The sequence below is a fragment of the Corvus cornix genome, chromosome 18 (genome assembly GCF_000738735.6).
Source record: "Corvus cornix cornix isolate S_Up_H32 chromosome 18, ASM73873v5, whole genome shotgun sequence".
NCBI classification, from domain to species: Eukaryota; Metazoa; Chordata; class Aves; order Passeriformes; family Corvidae; genus Corvus; species Corvus cornix.
Window position 1 is genome coordinate 3,023,857 of NC_046347.1, and position 24,122 is coordinate 3,047,978.

At 40.0% G+C, this 24,122-nt stretch overlaps 1 protein-coding gene across 1 annotated transcript in view; it reads right to left on the reverse strand.

Annotated features, from left to right (window-relative positions):
• Nucleotides 1-24,122, reverse strand: part of TBCD (tubulin folding cofactor D) — a 114,620-nt gene that overhangs the window by 15,541 nt on the left and 74,957 nt on the right. The window contains exons 24-33 of the mRNA XM_039561998.1: nucleotides 20,878-20,909; nucleotides 18,782-18,844; nucleotides 18,279-18,355; nucleotides 15,999-16,080; nucleotides 12,247-12,365; nucleotides 11,743-11,834; nucleotides 10,764-10,904; nucleotides 5,713-5,796; nucleotides 4,186-4,344; nucleotides 3,263-3,401 (exon numbers count right to left, since the gene is read on the reverse strand). Of these exons, the coding sequence (XP_039417932.1) occupies nucleotides 3,263-3,401; nucleotides 4,186-4,344; nucleotides 5,713-5,796; nucleotides 10,764-10,904; nucleotides 11,743-11,834; nucleotides 12,247-12,365; nucleotides 15,999-16,080; nucleotides 18,279-18,355; nucleotides 18,782-18,844; nucleotides 20,878-20,909 (988 nt within the window). The remainder of the gene's footprint in view (nucleotides 1-3,262; nucleotides 3,402-4,185; nucleotides 4,345-5,712; nucleotides 5,797-10,763; nucleotides 10,905-11,742; nucleotides 11,835-12,246; nucleotides 12,366-15,998; nucleotides 16,081-18,278; nucleotides 18,356-18,781; nucleotides 18,845-20,877; nucleotides 20,910-24,122) is intronic.

Here is a 24,122-nt window from a genome sequence, read left to right on the forward strand (position 1 = left end):
AGCTCCAGTAAGCAGAGGTGCACTTGCAGCTCTGGGCAGGCACCTGGCGTGGTGTCTACACAAATCTTCACGAAACCATTCCCAGTCAGCTTGCTGCAAAACAGAGGCAGAGTACTTTTAAAACCAGTTTTGAGGCAGCAGGTGGGACTGATATGGTCAAACAGAATTAGCTTAGGCATCCAGTTTGTAACAGAGCACGTTACATCCAAAATCTCAGCTACTCATCAGTGATTAAGATGCCTGATGCACATCCATGGGCTCTGGTTTGTACTTTGCAGCAGTGATACTTTACACGAAGTAGGAATATCATAAGTCACACTATTTTTTTCTTTAAGAAAAGAATGCCTGGGATTATTCTCAAATGTATTTTGCTCAAGAGCTGTCAACCAAGAAAACAGGATTTTGGGCCTGTTTCTTCCATCAAATATGCATTGATTTGCATACAATTTGTCTCAGTAACCAGATGTTTTAGAATATCATCTACTAACATCCCAATATTTTTATTTGTGAGATTTAACCCAGTAACACAGCTCTGGCATTGCCTGGGAGGAAGTTTGAGAGTTCAGAATATGTTGTTCCTCTTTTTTTTTTTTAAAGGCTTTACTTACAATTTCTATACCATTTTAAAATGCAATTTTCACTCTTTAGGGGGGAAGGGGAATCACAGGACATTCTGTGCTTCAACAAAATTTTGAATGTAATGTAGTTCAACAATAATGAAATTATATCAAAATTATATCCTGACCCCTGCAACTGCAGGGTTTGTGCACTGGAGAAAGAGCAGCATTGTGCAGTCCTGATCTCCACAGACTGAGGGGTTTTATGCAGCCATCAGAAATATGCATCACTGTGGGCCAGATGTATAATTAGAAGATTCTTTTACACAGAGAAAGTGCCCTTTGAACCATGACGATGGAGCAGAGTGCCAAATCCCACAGGGAATGACATCTTCTGTTTTTCCAGATTACTTCCAATGCTTGAGCTACAATTCTTCCAGCAGCCCCACTGCCACCAAAACACTTCAGAGACCCCACACGGCTCGTTCCAGAAAATCTCTTTAAAAAGCCAAACAAAGAACTACTCTTGCTAAATATACTGCAGAGCAATTTTAGCTGCAGCAAAACAGCCACTGACCATGGAATTACAACAGAGCCTTTCTCCTGTTCATTCCCTGAGATGACTACAAGACAAACTGACATTTGAACTCAGATTATCTCGCAGTATATACAAGAATCTTCTTTCTAACTTCCATGTATGTACATGCCCAGATATTTCTTAAATGAGAGAAGGAAGTCACAAAAACACACACACCACTGCAAGAACATACATTCAAAATAATCCTTTTCCTCCATCCAAGACTTTAAAAAGCTGCTTCTTTCATATGGATTTAATAGGAATGTTCTTAAAATTTTCTATTAATGTTTTAAACCTGTCTGTGGATATTCAGCAAAGAATGCTACAGGCTTTGACAGAGTAGTTGGAACACGAGACATTGCAAGATACATCAATTCTAATTTCTGTATCACATTTTAGATATTAAATGTAATTCACCACACACATATACTCCCAAGTGTAAGTACCCTCCCTTGCCTTTCCAGCTGACTCAAAAGAGAATTAGGTCATCTTCTTTCCAAAGCCCTTGAGACTATTTTAGCCAGAACAAGCCTTTAGTGTTAAAGAGAACTGGAGGGTCACAGAGAAGTTAACATTTCACAGTCACAGTTTGAAAACAGTGCAGAAGGTTTCCCTTAACACACTGGCAGATGGTAACAAGGGAAGGGAGCTACACGTAACTGAACTGCTCCCACTTTTCATAACTAAATGCAACCAGGACTTTAAAAAAAAATATAAAATTAAATATTGAATAAGGATTTTCCTCTGACCCCAGCTAGCAGCCAGAGTGTCTGTTTCTCCAAAACCTTCCTCCTTTTTATACTTGGATAAATAACTTCGGTTTTGGTGGAGCCTCCTATAATTAACTGAAAGCTGAATTTCATGTGCATGTTTGCTATTAAGGAAATCTGTTAAGAGTTACATTGTCTATCCGATAATTACGGTCACAAACCAACACACACATGTTTTCAAAGTTTTAAAATAGCCGTTGCTATGTAATTAGTTGCCATTTTAGAAACATTAAAATGCTCAGAATTGGTTTAAATACAAGAGACTGACCAGACACTGAGTATTCTGCTCCATCAGACCCAAAGGCTCACAGACGTCTCTTGATCCCAAGAGCAGAACCCACAGCACCAGCAAAAAAAAAAAAAAAATCACTTGGGCAAGTTGTGACTGACAAGTGGAAGCCATGGGAGACAAGCTCCAGGTGATTTTCACTCTTCCTGTGACCCAGCAGGAGCTGTTCCCCCTCCACGAAAACTCTGTTTCTCAACTCTTTTCACTTTTCTACTGCTTTTCTTAATTTGAGATGGAAATCTTAATTAGAAACACTCTTAACCACTGTTGGGTTGCTGACTCACAGCATCCTCCTCCTCCTCCTGTTACAGGACCACTGGGATTTAAAGACTTAACTGACAGTCTAAAATATTCTGTTACTGGTTTGATATTTCTCTGCGGTGTCATATTGAACCATGTCCTTACCCCAACAGTTGTTTTCTTGTATTTTACATCTTTGGCCACAACAAATCAAAAAGTGTTGTAAACCAAATATCTGGAAACCAAGAATTCTAAAACTACCTATGCAAGTTGGTAGTAATATAAGGACAGAAGGATACACTAAAATGATAAGAAAGTAGGGAAAAATGTGGCAGCAGAGCAGACTGCCAAAGCCAGCGATACAGAGATTGTTCATGCCAGAAGAATGAAATAACGATTGCAAAGCTCAGAGGATTGAGACAGACATTTGAATGGTATTTCTTTGTAATGGAACTTCTGACATCTCACTGGTATTTTAGTAGAAAGTCTATCAAAAATACTGAAAACCAAGAAGCCTGTGTATACTGTTAACACCTATTGACAACTAACACCTTGCAGCAGGTGACAAATGAATTGGCTTTCAACCCCTTGTGAGAAGAGCAATCCCCTTGCCCTGAGCTGAGGTGCTCTGCTGCTGATCCCAGCTGGGAGGGTCACCACAGGGCTGGGAGCTGTGGGCTGGAACTCTCAGGTTCTGCCAGGCCAGCAAAGGAGAAACAAAGCGCCCTCACTCCTTGTTCCCTGCACGCTCAGCAAGTCAAGACAATTACACTTTTAAAATGAAAACCAAGAAGCCCAGCAGACTTCAAAGCACAACTGGTGCTCTCACCGTGGTCTCTGTCAGTCCCCCCACAGACACAGAGAGCCCCAGCAGCACGTAGTACTGGTAGGCTGGCAAGCCCAGGAGCTGCGTAATCCGAGGGAAAGCTTCCGACGCCGCGTTCCAGTTCAGTGTCTCCTTCTCTGACCTGAAAGGGGAAGGTAAAGAATCATCTTGCATGGGTGCACTGCTTTTCTTCTCCCCACACTGCTCCTCCAAAACAGTGAGGGTGGTCTCTGAATTACCTAAATATCAAATTAAACATTGGTGTTTGAGCATATGGGGCAAGTACAAATCAAAGCTTCAGGCACTGCCAGTAAAGTGAAGGAATCTTCAAATCCTTGTGCTGATCCAGGTAAGATTTGAACTGCAGTTTCCTTTTCCCAGACACTTTTGTCTACATTCAGGAAACAAGTTTCTTTCTGGAGTTTCATTCTGTGTTCTCTCCCACCACCAGCTACTCAACAACTGATGCAAAGACAGAGTTAGCCCAGGAAACACCCCAGCACTGATGATCAGCAGCCTTGCAGACAGAGCACTTGGAGTCACAGCAGGCTGAGGTTCTCCCAAACACGAGCTGGATGTTCCTCACTGCCATCAGGTATCATAATCACCATTCAGGAATGAGTTGCTCTCACTCTTGCTTTAACTAGAAAGTCCATCTTGGAAAACTACTGCAACTCGAGCTTGGTTAAAACAATTTGTTAAAAACTATCATTATGATCAAGCAGTGTTTTCCAGGTGAGGAAAAAATGTGTTCATGCACATTCATAGGACAATTCAATAAAATCCTGACAAACAGCACCAAATATTCCTCCATACATATATTGGGCATTTGGGTGCAAAAATTACATCAGGTTGCTTGGTTTAGGTGTAACTGTGTGCATTTATCTTTTACTTTCATTGGTTCAGGATATTTTTCAATACCTTACCTTGGAAATATCCTCTCTAGCTCTTCTCGATGAGGGATGTGTGGAACTGGAGGATGGTCAAAATGCAGAAGAGTAAGGAACACAGATCCTGCATGAGCTCGAAATTTATCTATTTTTTCAGCTGACTGTTGAGCCAGCCAGCACATAATCTGCTTGCACCTATAGAGAAGAAAACAATTAATCAGAAAATTTAAGCAGTAGAATGTGTATTTAGATTTAAATTGTTTCAGTTAAATAAATAAGAATGATCCTGCTAGGAAAGTGTTCTGGTTTAACTCTTCAGAATGAACATAAAAGTGATTTAAGACATCCACATGTTGACAGAATCTTGAGGCTTTATCTTCCACAGATCATTTAATCAAAAACCAGCATGACAATAATGTTACTGAGTATTTTATCCACCTTTTACACATATTGCCTCACCTTTTGTCCAAAAAGATAATGAAGTGCTTATGGCTTGGCTGAACTGTTACATTTCAGATGGAAATAGAGCAGGAACTTTGAGAAAAGCACATTTTGAAGTGGAAAACTGCATAGGTAGCAGAGGACAAGGTCTCTCCTATATCTCATACATCCCAAATAAATCACTTCCTCGATTCTGGCTAGTTTTTAACAATATCCTATTTTGCTTATGTTCATAACTAAACTCTCAGCTACAGTACTGTGTCCCACAAGGCCCTTTACCCCTTCAGAAAGGGCCACTAATGACAGTAAAACCAGCTAAAATTCCTGCAGTTACACCAAGGCCCAGAATATTTAGAAAACAGAATCCAGCTGGCAGGAATGCTTTTCTAAGTTCCATGTGGACAACCTGTGTATACAACAGATCAAGAGGAGGAAGCCCCTGAGAAGGGGCACTAGTGAGCCATGTATTCTTAGAGAATCCAGTCCTTCCCTTCTAAGGGTCCTTCACCATCTGGGAATTTTTAATTAAAACCCAAACCACATATATGTTCACCTAACCATTGGCACACCCTGTCCACAGACCAATACCACTATGAGGAAAGTTCTACTGCAGCTCAAGCTATGCTTAAAAAATGGTAATTATTATTAATTTTTTTTATTATTAGGAGTACCGTATCATGAAATTAAAAATCAGGAGCTCGGTGTATTTTTCTTTATTTCCTGTCTTGGGGTGACTAATAATTCTGCAAAGAAACAAATACAAACTCATGCTAACATGATCACATCCCAAATTAACGATGTGACGCTCCAGATAAGAGGGGAGGTTTGCTTTCTATTGAAGTGAACTCCACTGGGAAGCACCACAGAGGTGGCAGGTTTAGCCCAAATCCCACAGTTGTGCTCTATTTCCAAGGTGGGATTGCCACCCAGGTTGTCTCAACAAGGTCAATCCCTCTGAAAACTAGATGCAACATCCTCCACATCTGCGTGGGCTTGACGCACTTCTGTCAAAGTTCTGTCACACTCAATAAAGGAGTAAGCACAGAGTGTCCAAGCACTGCGTTCTTGTATGGCCTGGAATGTAGCTCTAAGGGATAAGAAGAGGAAGAGCACATCACATACATGTTGGCATTAATTAGCTCTGCCTCGTTCTGCACCAGCAGCAGCGTCACTTCCATCAAGCTGCTCATGGCAGCTTCGCGCACCCTGGGGAGACAGAGATGGGTCAGAGGAGCTGCAGCAGTACTTGCTTCAATAAATACATCAGCTAGGTTAAAACACCAGCAAAAATTCACAGTAACAAAAGCCACGATCTCAGAGCACTTACCGTAATTTGGGAGGATGAGGAGTGCGTACAGCTGTCCCCCCCAGCCCCATTCCATGAAACAAAGTTCACATCACACTGAGGGAACAACACTCACCCCTGCCTGGTTTTTATTCCAGCCAGATGTCATCAGGCTTATTCTTTACTTTAAGGAGGTTAAAACTGATAATGATTAGTAATATTTAGCGTGCAAAGAGATGTATTTAAACTTAAGTGCTTTGTCTGCTTCAAATTGTTTTCTGAAAAGGCCAATGCACATTCTGACATTCAAATATTTAACACTATTAAGACTGTCACATTCTTATAAATTTTCAATATTTCCAACATTAAAAACAAGTTGTGACTCAGAGTGACTTAAATCTCTATGCTAAATAATAATTAATTTCAGAAAAAGCTTCACCAAAGGAACACTGTTGTGCTTGAAGTCAGTCTTATCTAGATAATGATCTGCTACCTTCAAAATGTCTAAATACAACATAAAAAAAAAAAAGTGTAATTTCAATTAAAAAAAAAAAATCAGTATGCTTGTTTAAAACCACATGTCTTGTCAATCCATGAGTTATTAAAAGTGGTTTCTTTCTTAAGACACAGGCAATACCTCAGTGGGTTACATGAGCCTGCACAAGACCAGGCCCAGCAGGTTCATTACATTAGTAACTCAGAGTAATGTCATCCTTTCTCAGTAACAATTTTTTTAAAAAGGAAAAAAGTTAAATATTTGAAAAGGTCCAGCAGCCTTCTATGAAAAGAAATACTCCATTTTCTAACTTCCAAACAACTTGAAAATAGTTGCAGATGCAATCTAAAACTGGGTGGGACATTTGTTTTAATGGTAAAAAAGGTAAATTACATCATTTTTTCCAAAGCAGCTCAAAACAAGTTTGGCAGTCTTTCATCAAGGTTATGTTTTACTAGTTTTTTGTACAGTATCTGACTTAGATATTCATGTCTAACACCTGTAGACAGATCAGACATGTCCCAGCAAACAATCTATCAAAAGAAAGGTGAAGTTTGCATACAGAGAGTAAAGTTGGTGAAACTTTCCCACGATTCTATTAAAGAAAGACAAAAATAACACAAAAAAAGACAAGGCTTCTCCAGAGAAACAGCATTTCTCCCCATATCTTTCCATTTTATCCAATGGTTTAGAAGAAATAGAATAAGAACACACTATTTGAGTGTTGCTATTTGAGAGGCCACAAAAGCCTTCAGCAGCCAACAGTTTGCCATGAGAAAGGATCCCCCTTTCCCCCTTTGATTTAAGTGTTTCTTGATTTGATTTTGGGTGGAATTGCCCAAAGCTCAAAAAAAAAAAAAATCTGGTGCTCAAAGCACATTTGAATTTTAATGGATGTTGGGAGTTTAATGTCCTAGGATTTCTTTGAAAGTTCCACTTTGTTTTGTTTTAAATCAAGACACAGGTGAAGGATAAACAATAGTTGTGGAGAACTGCAGTGGGAGCTCTCAGATGTGGAAGTTAAGCTGAATACCTAATCACACTTAGCCAGGTCCTCATCATCTTCAGTATCTCACCTGACTTTGAAAACACAAAGCTCAATATCTCTTCCTTTTCTCTGCCTCCCCACCCTGTATTACTGCTCTTCCATTTTCTGTCAGCTACACCCGCCCCTCTCTTGTGTTAGAGACACATTCACCTCCCTCCTGCTCCTCTGACAGCAGCGAAAGCCAAGCTCCTTCCTCGTGCACGCTGGAATGACCTGCTCCTGATCCTCACTAGTTTGCATCCTTGTTTCCTCTTCTAAGCTGGAGATGTCAAACACCTCCCCATCTCTGATTCCGTGCCCTGTGTCACTATTTCCCTGTTGTACGACAATTTCACCAGCTGAGAAGCTGGATACCACTACAGAAACCAGGAAAAACCCCAACACACAAACCTTAACTAAGGCTGAGAGCAGTCTGGATTATTTGTGCTGTGAACTTCTCCAACACGTTTGTAAATATTGCAGTGAAGTGCTAAAGGGACAAGGCTCGCCAGTTACAGAAGTGCCCAATGATAACGTGGCACAAAGTGTCCTCCTTCTGCTTTGTGCTGCAGAACTGACACTTCCCTTCCCGTGCAAAGACAGAGAAGCTATTTAAAATTATTGCAGCCCAGGCTGGAACTGGTGAGATCTGACACTGCCAGTGACTGGCAGAGGACAACCAGCAAGGTTTGACTGCTCCTTGCTGATGATCACTGGCAAGGAACAATCCAGCACGGGGCACACTGAAAAAAAAGCACAATCACAACTTTTCTCCCTACACAAGACAAGAGGTGGTTACAGAGTGTATTGCAGTAGTTCCCATTTCATATGGTTATTACAAATGTACTTCACAGCACCTGCCCCCTTCCAGCCTAATGAGGAATCCTGGAAAGGAGAATGGCACTGTAATTAACTTTTTTCCCCCTTTTTTTAAAGCAAACCTGGGGCTACCAAATGAAATAATGACACTAAAGTTAAGACTGAGCAGCACAGAGCTCTAAACAGGACATAACAAATCTGAGCCTAAGCAAAAAGTTGCCACACTCACATGATGCCCATTGAGCAGCACATGTTACCACGCTGGGCTTGGCCAGGCACCAGCACAGCCACCTTCCTGTTCACAGAGCACTGCTGAAAACACCCTTCAAGGAAGAGAGCAGTGACTGTCTGAAGCACTTAATTCATACAAACACTCTGCACAGATATTGAAACGCTCAAATGATGCCATAATGATTTTTTACCTTTTCTTTTATACCCCTTTTATACACCTTTTTATAGCTTTTTGTATTCTTAGTGGTTTTTAGCCTACATTCTTAGACTTATTTTGTCAAGCTAGGAGACTAAACATCTTAGAAGGTTCGTAGTTAGGGATCAGTGTGCCCCAGAGCCCAAGGTCCTCTCCAGAACACATTCTGTAAACTGAGATAGAACCATCCAGGGGAAGGTTCCTTGGGGAGGGGGGCTCATTCCAGCCTCTCATTGGGGAATCTTTGATAGATCTGCTAATTAGTAACACCTATAATGTTATACCTGATCTTTTGGGGGTGGGCATTGTGGTGTGCATGGAGGTGCATTCGACCTGGACATGGTGCACCTAAGGATCCTTAAAATAAATCCTGAGGTAAAACCCCTCTTTCCTTCTAACCATGTTTGATTCTTGATTTTAAGACCAAGAAAAGGCATCACAAACACTCCATGTGACTCAGTGCTGTTAGACAAGAACTTCTTCAACATACTGGGAAAGTAACAGAATGTTTTCAACCAGCAAAATTATTTCTCACCAGTACTTTTCAGGCACTTGCCCCCTCCTGCCTGGAATGTAACAAAGGCAGAGCCAGATACTAGATCTGAACTATCAATAGGTTGTGAATTTAAAATCCTGAACACACATCTCTTTACCCTGAAATACTCATGCAGCTGCTAGACAGGTCAAATACATGTATTTTACCACTTCATTACCATACCACACAAACAGTATCACCCATATGTTAAACAAGGCTGGTATTTCATATCTAAAAGCAACACATCTGCACACTTTCAAATTAAAATTATGGATTCACACAATAACATTAAGCAGCCTTTTCAAAACCAGCGTTTTACTCAAAATCAACTGCCAACAAATAAAAGACAACTAAAATTACTTTATCCCATTCATTTACACAGTTTGTGGCTTCACTATCAAGGAGTGAGCATGACTGCTCTGAGGCTTCTACACAGCATCAAAAGGGTCATGTATGTTAAACCTGCAGACACTGGACTTGTTCCTGAACTAGGATAATTTAATGCTTTTTATTAACAAGTAATACCTCAGGCTGGGCATATTTGTGCTTGTAAATACATGCAGAAAAGTACCCTGACAAGAGCACGTTTGGTTTGTAAGATCCATACTTCACATGGGCTTCTATGCTGTGTAACTCTACAGGATGGCATGAACAACACGAACTCTTCACGATCTCTCCCATTCAAAGCTGGCAGGAACTTCCAATCAGTAAGTGCTGACACATCCCCAATTAGAGCTTCTTTGGAAATGAAACACAAACCCAGAGAAGGACACGAGCCTTTATAGTGCTTTGGATCATGAATTTAGAAATTGCCTTTCCAGATCACTGCTAATGAAGGAATACAGAGCATTCAGAGGAATGCAGTGTTACACACTGAATCTTCTTTTTCTATTAGAGGGACCTTGAAGATTGAGGAATGTCATGAAAATATGACTGCTGTCAACTTAATATTATTAAGATCTTACTAATCTTATTAAGTTTACTAAACTTATTATTTTATTTATCTATCTATTCTACAGATTTCACATCAGCAGACATACTCCTATAGATTTATGATGTACTCTTGCAGTGTCATAGCTGATATCATCGAAACCCTAAACTTACAAAAGATTCAGTGGTGCTGCAGGACAATTTGGAGTTTTTATCCCTCTCAGTCACCAACACGTTATGCAGCTGCTCCCTCTCCTGGCAAAAAATCCCCACAACAGGATTGATGTAGGAGTAGGAGAGATCAGGAAGGACCAAATGCATTATTTCAAAGAAAGAGAAGAAATGTTTTAAATCCCTGTTTTGCAACTGAATACATTCCTGGTATTGACTAAAAGAAGCTAATGTTATCCACAGAACCAGAAAAAGGCTGAACTTCGGTTTTGAACACATCAGTTCCCATATTCCCAACTTCTGAGGAAGGATGACCAAAACCTGTCAGCCTCGCCACTCACTTTCTACCTCTCTTCCCACTGTGCATTCCTACCTAGGCTCAAATCTCCAAAGGCTTGGAGCTCTTGTTTCTAAGAGGTTTTGAAAACACATCAGGTTTTCCTTAGACACCAAACCTGGCCCCCCCTTTTAGTCCCACCTTACCATCCTCCAACGTCGCCCCGGCTGTCGGTGGTGTAGTCGGTCACACCAGTGAGCAGCGTGGCATAAATCTGATCAACATTATCCCTGCAGACATATTCCTGCTGGGATCCATCTCCCTTCACACCCACTGTCTGGCAAACCCTTTAAAAATAGAGGAAAAGAAGGGATGGGAGGCAAAGCCATAACACTAGCAAGGAGACACATTAAGATGTGTTGCTTAATAAACTTCCCAACACCTGGAACATCTGCTATAGATGGAATGAGGAATGTTTCTGTCCTGTATTTAACCCGAGGATTTCTGAGCAATGTTTGGGTTCAAAGGAACACTGGCAAAGTCAAGATCTCAGCAGGGAAGTAGGTTGCTTTCACATCTATAACACTACAAGAAGGAACATGCTTCAGTATCTGTCAGTCTCTGAACTCTCCTTAAAATAGAGTCAGGAAGGAGAGCAAAGGGCCAACACAATGTGCATTGAACCTGATATTAAACTTCTTTACCTTGAAGACACAGGTTTTTTTGCACTGTAACAGTTTAAGAGCATAAAATACACATGTACACTATTAACTCTAACTGCAGTTATTCAATATAGAAAACATTCCTTTAAATATAAAGCACAATTTCTTTAAACCAATTCAATCTTCTTAAGATTGTGGAAAAAAACCCATATATTCCTCCTCCTCAGTAAAGCTCATTAAACTGCAGCTCACGAGAAAGGCAAACATTAAAACATACTCTAGGTAATCAGTTAACTGATAAAAAACTGACAGCACCATCAGAGCTGTACTCCACAGTCAGGTGTGTGATAATCCTCTGAATCAAAAATAAATTGAGGAATGGAGGTGCAGACACTCAAAAGCTGTGTGTGTTTGTGTTTTCAGTGTAACTGATTTCAAGACTCCCAGCAGAAAGCAGAATGAACAGGAGAAAGCTTCTACAGAGAGATTTAAAATTAGACAAAACCAGAGATGAGAAACGTACTTTGCAATTGCTATTAAGGCATCTCTTCGGGATTCAGCAAAGCTCACGTCTTCAGGGGAAATTGCTGTGACTGTTTTTAGACCTTCCAATACCTGAAAAAATAATAAGATTGAAAAACATAAATCCAAAGCATTTTTTCTATATTAAATTTTGACATCACATTAAAATGAGCTCAATCCTGCATGAAAGAAGCAAGCAGGCAGCAGAGTTTGGACTCTCACCAGGAGTGGCCAGCACACCTCCCTCTTCCTTTGGAGCAGTGTCCCATAGCAAAGGGATAACTCAACCTCTGGCTTTTCCACTAGCACTGCTAAAGCAGGACTAAACATTAATCATCAGAAACTATGGCAAACTCAACTCATGATGATTTTCTGTACATTAGCATTCAAACCCCTTTGACAAAGACCTTTAATTATGATCATTATTATTTATTTGATTACTGTCGCAGGTTTCACTCCAAACGCCTTGTGCCCTCTTCTCATTACAATGATCCTATTTTCTCACCTGTTGGAGCTTGCCCTTCAGCAGAAATCTTGGAAGGGCCCCAAGAGCTCGTGAAAAGCCACAACGAATCATTTCCTCTGCGTTTTGTAGTTCTGAAACGTACTGTGTCACCAGCTCATCTAGAAAAAACATAGTTGCAGAGTGAAAAGCAACCACCACATCATTATAATTTCGTATTTGGCTAAGGAAAAAAATAAGGAAAGGATCCCCTAAACAAAGTAGTTGGAAAATTTTGTAACTTGTTTAACTAAAATGAAGAATACCTTAATTTCTACAGGAAAAGGATAAAAATTTTAAGGTGTTCAATTTTACATGAATGAAATCATATTTTCTGTCGAAAAAAATCTGAGTTTGTATTTAGACTAATCCTACTGTTTCAGAGAGGGAAGACAAAGTTCTCAGTTTTAATGAGATATCATGCTTTAGAAATCCAAATAGTAAGTGTAAGCACAAATTTCTGGGTAAGCACAGGGGAGCAAGTCCTTTATATTTATAGGTCACCATTTTCTATCATTGGAAAAGTATTCTGTGCTAGGAAGGAGACCCCCAAGGTTTGTGAAGGTCAGTTCTTTTAACAGTTTTCCCTCAGAAAACTCCTGATGGGAGTCTTGTTTCAGCACATACAGACAGATCACACCTAAACAGTGAGATAATTTCAGATCATTTTCCATAGAGAGACAAAAATGAAGTTGGGTGTTTTGGAGCAGGAAGCTCAAGAAGAAGTGCCCCCTTGGTTCTCTGTGCTGGCACAGGACACAACGTGGACAGTGGCTCTACAAACAGTAACAGAGTCAAAAGGCACAAGAATAAACTCAGCTGGGCATGGAAAAAGAAGCCTCACCAAACATGTAAAGCAATACCAAGGAGAAAATAAATGGTGTACAAAAAAATAAAAACAGAAAAAGTCAGGAGCAGGTACACATTTCTGCTGCAGTCTTTATCTCAGACTTACAGACAATACTTCCTTTACCTGATTTTTCACATTAAACTCTTCTGTAAGATGCAGAGAAAAACAAGCTACTCCAAAAAAACCTTCTCCAAGACAGCTGCAATAAACACAGCTCTGATTCAGAAAGGAGCAAGGTGGTCTCATCGATCGCTTTACTGGAGAGACACTTTTTAATCCTCAGAGAAAAAGAACTAGAGATCCTGGGATGATTACATAATTGTGCCACTGCTTACTGTAATCTAAGGTTTAAATGATTGAGCAATATTTGCTAGAGGAAGAAAGAAGAGTTGCCATAAGAAACTCCCCATTCATCATAATTCACGAGTGTTTCTTTTAAACCCCAATGCAATGGACAGGCCCCAACTCGTCCCTCAGAGCAGGGGCCCAGCTCCCTGGCCAGAGATGAGCAATACCTTCAGATAAGCACATCTATTATTCAAAACTTTCAAAACCACCGGGGTGTTAGGAGTCCCGAGGCCATAGGAAGACGCAGTGTTTGCTGTGACAGCAAGAAGATCTTACACAGTGAGGCTGTGACAGTCTCCACTTTGATTGATGTAAATTTAAGATTGACATTTTAGCCAAATGACACAGCAACGAGCAAACAAGCAGCTCTTTGCTTATAACCACTTAGTAATTATGGTGGAAAAGTGTAATGCAAATGTTAATATTCTTCTAAGAGCCTTCAGCTTCATAAACCAACAGGGCCTATGAAGTGTCTACAATATTAATTCCATACAACCCATCCTGAAAGAATATTAAAGGAGAAAGTCAGCAAAACCAAAGCAGAACACATTAAGACAGGAAAAAAAAAAAACCAAAACCAAAGAGAAGGTCAAAACAGAGGCAAAAAGAAAAAAAAGCAGTGATTCAATAAAACTGCAGCCTTATAAAGACAGATTCCAAATGTCAAATTGCTAAAGCACCTTTGATTGGTGTTTTCATTTTCATCACCAAGCCACAGCGAAACGCTGATTAAATTTTACCAAAAGCTTTTTTCTCTTCCTAATCCCCTCAAGATCATGTCCAGACCTGCTTTAACTGACTTATCTAAGGCACCTGCACTGTGCTGAATGTCTTCTGCACTGCAGCTTCCACACATACCCACATCCCTCACACACTGTGGATTTCAATCCCACAACAGACAGGCATGAAATTTATAAGTTTTATTGGTACAGAGATAAAATACACCTTTTTTTCTTTTTAAAGATGCTTGCATGTGTAATGGCACTTCTGTTATCATCTGTGGAAAAGGGTCCAGCACAGTCAAGGCCAAATAAAAGGGTACTCAAGAAGGAGCTGACCAGAGATTTTTCTAGAACAGAAAAATTCCCAACTCACAATTCTATTTCAGAAAAATCTCAGGAAAAATTTTGTCTGTATCTACAAATTTGACTTAACTGTGTCCCTAGACCATCATGGCCACATTGCCATGGTCCCTTCAAGCACAAGCCAGATGAAAAGTTAACCTAAAATCCAGGAAAAACCAATTAGGCTTCAGAGGGATCTAAATGAGTACAGCAACAATAGCTGCAGCCATCTACTGCCTGTACTTTGGGCAGATCCCTTCTCCTTCCTGACTTGGGCACCTGCCTGAGTTTCCCAGTCCACTTTTACAGAACCATGAAACTTCATCCTTACATAAAGTTTGACCTATCAACTTTTCAACTCATTTTTAGCTTGTTTGCTTTGACTCAGCATTGCCTCCTCTCGCCCCACACATTCTGGTTTTACACATGACCCTTTCCTGAGGTTAGGAGGATTTTATCTGCCTTGGTACCATGTCACACCTTCCCATGCTGCCCACAAAGAATCTGACAGGCAGGGCCAAACTCCAGGAAGGAAAAGGCAATTTTGGGGTATGGGTTTGTTTGGGGTTTTTTTGACAAAAACATGGAGATTTAGCACTATATAAAGTATTTTAAAATCAAGATAGGCTGCTTTTATAGTTCAGCCCTAATGTCTTTGGGGCATGGACTGCATGCAACTACATATGTGATCAGTATCAAGTTCATTTTGGGAACAACTGTAATAAACAATAAACAAATAATAAGGTATTCTGTTACTTGATTTAATAATGGCAAAAAACAGGAAAATAAATCAGTATTTTATTAAGTATATTTAAATTCACTGTCCTATTTAGAAAAGCAAGAATATAAATGTTGTTATTCTTAAAATATTTATCTGTACAATCCGGCAATCCATCTCTGATGGACATGATACAATCTGATACTTGAAACAAAGACAGGTACAAGAAAAGCAGTATAAAAAAAGATGCTGATTCATATGCCCCTAAGAGAAGTTTAAGCCTCCTCCTGTACTGCTGATCCAAATACAAACACATGAGCTTTCACATGCGCATTTAGAACAACTCTGGGTGTCCTTTTCTATCCTTTCCTTATCCCTTAGCAATTCTGTAAATCAAGCCAAGATCTCTGGCAGAGTTTATCAAAACAGGATGTGAAAAAGACTCGTTTTGTTAAAATTTAGGATTTTAGAAACACGTAATCTTTGTTTCTTTGTTTTACAGTATGGAATAGAAAAGCAACATACATTTGCCTAGTATTCCTTATGGTGGTACCTTCTATTCACCTCCAGTCTAAAGCCAGCAAAACCCCAGACATTTCCTACACTTCCAGCTGTCATTTTTCAGACAACTTTCACCTGTCAGTTATTTTTTCCTAAAGAATTTTAAATTCCCTTAAAACTACTGAAGTCCCTCCCCACTCTCTGCAATAGCTCCAACATGCAAGTTTGGTCCAGCCCAGTATTCTGTGCCTCTATTTTAAACATGAATCATTACCCTGCAGAGCTGGATCAGCTTCTCCCCTCTCGTTGATGTAAAATTCATTGCACAGTGCAGCCAGTGCAGACACTGCAGACTCCTGCAACAAAGGTACAGAGATACATTTACTCAACTTGTATGTTCTTTGAATTTTTAAGGGAAAAGAAAGTGGATTTTAAAAAAAAAAAAAAAAACCAAAAAAAACTTTCAGATACTGGCATTTACTTTCTTATTACTTCTTCCCAATACTGGCTTAGTAAGGAAACTTATGTAAGGAAAAAAACAGATTTTAATCTTATTCCTTCAATATGAGCAGTAAGCTAAATTAGCATTTAAGATAATAACAGTAATATATGAAATGCATTTTCAGTTCAAATGAAAGACCTCCAGGATGACAGAGCATTACAAAATACACAAGTCATTGTTCCATCTTCCATATACTGATGCCAGATTGACAAGAAACAAACCCTCTCTCCCCAGGAAGTGACAGAAAGGAAACACAGAAAAGAACATGGACTGAAGGTTATAAACAAAAAAAGCCCCAACACTGAGGGTCAAAGGCCTGGTGTCCTGATCTTAATGGGTTTAGAAAAGGATCAAAGGTTGTGTATTACACCTGAGCCTCCTCACTTTTAGAGTGGGTTCAGTTACTGATACAGAACACAAAACAACTCAGCTGCTCTTTCAAAAAGCACATAATAGGTTTTCTCATAAAATTTATGGCTGAATTATACTTTTCAGCTAATAATACAATGTTACCCGAAATTATAATAAATTTGAAAGCACACAAAAGCTCTGCATTGTTCACTTCATGTGAATAGCAGCAATACTTATTAACACTCATGTTCTCCGGGTACAAGAAATCTTAAACGTAACACAGAAATCCTGCTCAGCTGATTCATTCTGCCCTCAAAGACACCTCAGACCAGTTCTCTATGCAAAATCAAGGACTTGAAAGAAAACCAGCACTCATCTAAACAATATTCTAACTACCACAGGCATTACAGTAGCAAAATATGCAGAATTATCTAACTACTGTAGATCAGGGACCCTTAAAGGCCATCTTATCCAACCTCTGCCATGGGCAGGGACGCCTGGGACCAGGTTGCTCACATCCTTCACTTTCTAAATTTAATGTTTTTCACCTTAAATATAAGAAGCTACACTGGAAGAGAATACTGTTTGTCTGGAAAAAAAAGTATTACTTTTCAACATCTTAAGCATTAAAATGATTTCTCTCTAAAACAGAAGCAGAAATAAGTGAGAATTGATATTTACTAATCATGCTTTGCTTGGCTTTAACTAATGTTTATCAAACAAGCCAAAATTCTCTACAACCTATAATTAATTCTTCTAAGCTTTTGGTTTAGAAGTTCCAGCTGTAAGACATACCGACACTTTGAATAAATTGCTAATCCCAAAAGAATATGCTAAGAATTCAAATTTCATCTTTTAATTTCCTTCAGTGATTTGGATGCACTCCAGTCTCCTCTGTCTCCCAAGGACAATTTAAAAAGATGAGCTGCGAGATACTCGGAATGTCTTTTTATCTTATTATTAAAACCTAACACGATGAGCACAGTATGTTAAATTCAGATTGTCTGTAAGCTCTAACAGGGCAGACAAATGGGCTTTATAATTCAGCAGAGCCTTTAAGAGCACGAGATCAAACTGCCATGGGATTTCTTGGGAATATTAAGGCGAAAAACTGGCAGTGTTAAGATGACGTAAATAAAACTGCATGAGACATACCCATCAATGGATTTAATATTCAGAATCAGAGCAGTTTGAGAGCACAGTAAAAGGATTTGCAGCAGAGTTTAATGGAAAATTTAAGCTTGCTGTCCCAAATAATTCTGGTAACTCCCATCAGTGTTGGCAGAGTTACCAAACGCCCTCAGCACCTGTGGACATCATCCACAGTGGTTTTAATTCTCACAGAAGTTCTCTGAAACCACACATTTTACAGGTACACCAAAACAGAAGCAAAACATCCTCTGAATGTAACCACAGAGCCACTGGGGAGTAGCTTCCAGCACCATCAGCAACTCCCCACCCTGTGCAGATGTACAGACAAGAACAACCTTCGGGATAAGTGGTCAAGTACTCATCAAAAAGGTCCACTGGAATCTTGAGGAATTCAAAATATACTTTTTAAAATACCCCTTCTCACATATCTAAGAAACAGGTATTCAAGAACCAGTAAGAACCCATGGAAAATAATCCACCAAAGGAAAGCAAAAGTATTTCTGATTCTGTATTTAATGTGACCACAAGAAGGAAGAGGAATTATTGTACCTTTATATGCTGTCGTGCAGCACTGGAAACAAGAGTGAGATGTCTTAGACTGTCATTTATTAACCACTGCCAACCACCTGGAATAGCAAGGAACATGAACAGCTTTAACTTTTCTTACTTTCTGAACTTCAACATTCTCCATTTAATTTTTCCACAGACCAGCAATTATACAGATCGACCCACGTCCTTGGTTTTCCAAACTAAACAAGGCTGTGACTCTCAGTACAGCTACCCCAGACTGGATTGCCATGCCCACAGTGAACACCCCATGCCTGGTGATGCTGAATACTGCACAAAATTCTATTTCTTGTCAACAGCTAAAAACCAAATATTCAAGTTGCATCAGCATCTGCTGCAGTATTTGTGCATCTTTTTCGTATTTCTTAATGTGCTAGGCCACCCAACCCCATTAATTTTGCTTCTTTGAAAAACACAATTTGTTAATGCTTTAGTTTAATGAATAGTTTCTACAATCATGGAAGGTTATTTAAAACAGGACATACCGATTATTGGATCTCCTCTAAATGGCATTTTTGACAGCGACAACTTTTCAATTAAACTGCAGACTGCAAGAAAATAAGTTTGATAACAGGAAAAATACCCCCCAAGAAAGAGAAATTGTAGCAATTTTGAAGACACAACCACAGGAAGTTACATTAGCATTCATTTTAAAGAATAGAAAAATATTTGCAAATAGATGTTCAAAATAAAGGAAATTAAAAACGGAAAGAATATTACACTTGTACCAAAATCACTATGATGTAGTAACTGTCCTCTGACATGAGTTAGTCCCATCATTCATGCAAATCCCTTGTTTGGTGGGATGTTTTCCCCCTCTGCCATTCAAGGTGTGCATGTACACATCAGCCACCTTTTTTTAACTATACAGCCTGGAAATGGCAGTGTAGCATCAGTGATAGTAAACCAACTGAGGCAAGGATAATACTGCAGCCACTAAAAACTATTCAAATATATTTGACAGGTTTTCCTACTTCTTATTCACGTTGTTTTTGAACCTCCAAGGAGTGGCATTTGTTCACTGCACAGAGCCTGGAGCTATGAAACTGGATGCAGCTTTATTTCCTTTGATACTTGGCATACATGAGGACATCCTTTTAATAAAAAAGTCCTTCTTATTTTAAATCTATGAACTTATTTGAGTTCTACACTTACAAACCCACTTTGAGAACTGCATTTTTTTTACATGTTTTGAGGCTTTTTTTGGGGAGTGGAGATTAACACAGTAAACACTGCAAATTTTATGTCCAACAGATTGACTGTATTGCTCAAATGAAAACTCAGCACTTGGGGAACACCATTACCTTTCACCTCCTGGGGTTCAGTTCAAATAAACCAGATTGGTACAGCTCCATCTCACAGCCTGGCTGCTTTAGAGTTGGTGGAGAGGAGGGAGAGGACAGAAAAAGGTGCTACATTAAAGTAAGGCCACCACTTTGTTTTCCTCTCCTCCCACAACTTGATTTTTGACTCTTCCTCTGGGCTCTCATCATCTTCATTTATCCTCAACTTACTGGGCTCCAAATCTACTCTTGAACTCACTCCTCACTATGGCAATGTCACACAAACCCCTCTCAGTAGTGTGTCAGCTTCTCTGTGCTAATAGTTATTCACAGGTTAAGTGCCATGTGACTAAACCCAAGTCTCTTGGCGTTCCTCCTTAGTTCTCTGTGCTTCTTTGTGCTCTATTGTGGTTGAGACCATCATCTTCATTAGACATGCAAGCAATTTGTGGAACATTTTCAATTCTTCTCTTATTCCACCTACACACTTGTATCATGCCAAAATACTGCCATTTGTACTTCTCCAAAATCATGACACGTTCAGCTGCTTAAAAGCTAAAGCGTATTACAAAAAAAATTATCCTTCTAGCCTGTATTTTCATGTCATACAGCTGTAACCTCATTGAAATCCCCTTGCTCTTCCACCTCAGTACTGAAGCTCTTTTACCCACAAGGTCTGGATGGCTTCACATCTTCCAAGCTGGAATCTGCTCTGTAGCACTTCCTTCATTGAACTCACAAGCAGGAAACCAAGTTGGCATCATTTCCTCATCCACCCAGCCTACTCTTTCCTGCAACACCCCTCCTTCCTTTTCACAGTGGTTCTGTATATAACAATCTTCAAAATCCATCTTTTCTGTGATGCCACGCTTTCCACAAACTGTTGTTTATATGGTCTTTATGCTTCACTTCTGTGCACACACGTGTCATGATAAAACCATTATTTCACGATGGCTTCTGTCTAAAAGTGCAGATCCTCTCTCTTCTGAAGAGGAATCTGACTAAATCACTGAAGGAAGACAGTTCAACCCTGAAAAAACTTCACTGTGTGCAACAACAGCAGGACACAGACCCCACAACCATCTCCAGCTCCTACAGAGTTATTCCAAGGGTATTGGCACCCCATGCCCCAGTGCACCCATCTTCTGATTGGCCTCCAAAGTTTGTGTTTTTTTAATTACTGGGCAGACTTTACTTATACATTCAACACAACATATGCAAAACCAGCTGGAAACATGTAAAGAGCCAAATTCCTCAGGGCACCTCTCCTGCTGTGCCACCCCAGCTGTGGTACTCACCAGCCGGTCTCATCAGCTCTCCACCTAAACCCCTGCAAAGCAGAAACAGACTTCAGAGAACAACCCATCACAGGCAACCTGAGTGGATTATTGCCTAGAGTGAGGCAAAAACCCCTCAAAACCATTTCAGAATGAAAGCAGAGCACAAAATACCTGCAGTTTTGTATTGGATCAACTCTGCTTCTTTTTAAAATCAACTTTTCTTGCATCAGCGTGATTAATACAAACCTCTCCTGAATATAAAGCTTTCTTCTTGCAAAAATGCACTCCCAGTCTTACTAGTCTTTAATGTGAAAAATAAAAAGGCTGTCAAGTTCATTCTGCTTTTCTTTTCACTTGCTTCAGAAACATTCCAAGCCCATGGCCAAAGGACTTTCCAGTCATACAGTCTCTACCAGCTTCTGATTTCCACAAGTGAAAAGCAACTACACGCAATTTTTAAATATAATCATCATCTCTGTAAAACTAAATAGAAACTTCCCTTCCCAGTTCCCATTTTCACATATATTAACTGGTTTCCTCTCCTGGTGAGACTTATCACCCTTCTCCTTTCCTGCTCAAGCCCCCTCCCAGGTGATTTTGTGTTCATCACCACAAGAAACACATCAGAAAAGGGAGAGAAACAAATGGCTCAAACTACTTCAGACCCTCGTGAGGCAAAGGTGTGCTCCTCAAGGATGGTCTCACCAGCTCAGACCTCAGCCCACTTCCTCTGTCTGAACATGAGCCTGGCCAGTAACAGCACTGGGAGAAGAAAGTCTGAACTGGGCAGAAAGTGGGGAGAGGAAAAAGCATCCTGGAAATGGCAGGGCCTGTTTCCATTCTTTGGCTTCTCCTGGCTCCGTCAGAGACTTCTCCTCAGCCCAGCTGAGCACTGCCTGCTGCCTGTATGGATATCCACCCCCAAGGCAATGCCTGAGGTGTTCCACTCAGTGTCACCCTCTGTGGCTTAATTGTTCTATTTTGTGAACCCTTGACCTCCCGTTCCTTTGGATATTTCCTCCCTTGACTCCTTATTGTCTCCCTTCACTTCTGCTAGAATATTTCCTCCCTGAGGTGTGCCAAACCCTTAATCACCTGTTTGCATGTCCATGCTCTGGCAGAAACTCCCAGCAAGGGGAGAAACAACAAAGACTTTTTTGTTTATTTGCTTGTTGTTTTTTGTTTATTTTAAACATTTTCTTCCCTCCTCTCTCCCCACAATAAAATTAGTAGCTGTGCTCAGAAGGCAAGCTTAGCAATCCTAACAACTCTTACAACTTTGTTCTCCAATTTATCCCTTTGTATGAGCTTCAAAAGCCTGAACGTTTTAAACACGTTTTTCCATTCCACACAAGGAGGTCCCTTCTGTAATATGCTCTGGGTTTCTGACTGCTCAACAATTTCACTGGTGTTTCAGGCAATGCACAGATGCCAACTCCACAATATTCTCATCTGCCATAGATCAGCACTTCCTGTAATTGAGAAACTTTTGCTTTCGACAATCAATATATATTCGGCCTAATTTAATAATCCCCAGCTCAGTTTATCATTGTAGGAAGCAAGCACAGATTCTACATCCTCATGCTGATAAGGTCTGTGTGTTGTCTACCCCACCTTCCTGCCATGCTGTCTGCTCTTTAGCTTCTAAAAAATTTAAATTAGAAAACAAAAAAAGTGATGCAAGGAGTCGAGACAGCGGCAAAAACAGGCGACTGATGTGGCAAGCCTTGCTTCCTCTTCCACACTTCTTTTCCCCTTTATTTTGCCTTCACCCATTCCTTGCCTTTTGTCTGTTGCCTTACTTCAAATGAGTATAAAATAATCATCTTGCAAATGTGTTTGCTGTGCAGCAGAGTCTGCTGATGCAGGGATTCAGATATGGACTATTCTGTTCCAACTACAAAGCAAGAACTGAGTCACAAAGGCTGCTCTTCTCCATTTCCTTGCACTGCCAAGAAGGAAGTCAGGCCACTTCAAGCTATGCTGATGTTAATAATTTGAGTGCAATCCCTTCCTCTGGTGTTTCACCAACTCCATTTAATTCCAGAGTTTAGAGCCTCTCTCAGGATTGTTGTCCTCATGCAAAGAATGCAGAAAGGTGACAGGGATTTGCATAGCAGCATTTCCACACAGCACAAACTCCAATCAAATCCCTCTTGGGCAGCACCACGACCTGTGTGTGCTCCTCTGCAAAGCTTCCTGAGCTGGTTCTTGCCCAGACTCACTGTATGTCCACCAATATCACTGATTTTTTTCCCCCCTTTCCACAACTCATGCATATTTCACTTTTAAGAACCAAGAATTCTATCATAATCCAAGATCTTTCCTCAGTCAGTGCTTAGTTTGTCAAACACGATGAGCATCTTTCTATTAACTTTATCTCGCTCCCCAGTATTTCACTAAATTAAAAAGATACGGATCTACCTAATTCAGAGATTCTGAATTTTGCTGTACAGTCAGTATTCTTTTCTTTTTTATTCCAAAGACACATCCACAAGTTGCATCACATTATTAGATGTACCTGTTTCAAGCTTTAATTATTAATTCAATTTGCAAATTGACTGATGCAGTGCCCAGGTTCCACAAGCTCCTAAGCATTCCTTTCTCTGTGCAGTTCCACAGCAATGCTTCTCCTAGAAACGTCCTGGGATGAGTCACAATTTATGTGTGGAAAATAAAATATATAATCCCTTGCAGAACTGACGAATTAACATTACTGACCTAAGAATGACAGTATCTATTTTATAATTATGTTGGCTTGAATCAGAACCAGTGACAGTGCTGTTCTCAGGGCATAAAGAAGTTCAAAGTACTTTTGTGGATTTATTTTTTTTAATTATTTAAAGCCTGGTTTTTGTCAGAAAGCCAGAATTCCTCTTTAGGATAATAAAAATAACAGTAACTGAAGCTGTTTAGAATTGAAAAGCATCTAAGTTTTCACAGGCATCCAAATCTGAAGCTGAAAGTACTGGAATAGCTGAAGAGATTCAGGCAAATACTGGATTTTTGGGAAGCTGAGAACACACATTTCACCTACATATGAACAGCAACCAAGAATTTTCCTTGGGAACTCTTTGCCCCAAAGAGAACTGAGGTATCTTAAAAGGTCCAAGTTGCATATTCCCTGGGTTTTGGAGGTACAGAATGGCTTTATCAGAGGGTACACAGAGGGGACAAAGAAACCCCTGAGCACAGTTGAACAGATTAACAAAGCTGACATGGCCAAGCCTTCAAGGTGCACAGAATAAACCATACTAACAGGA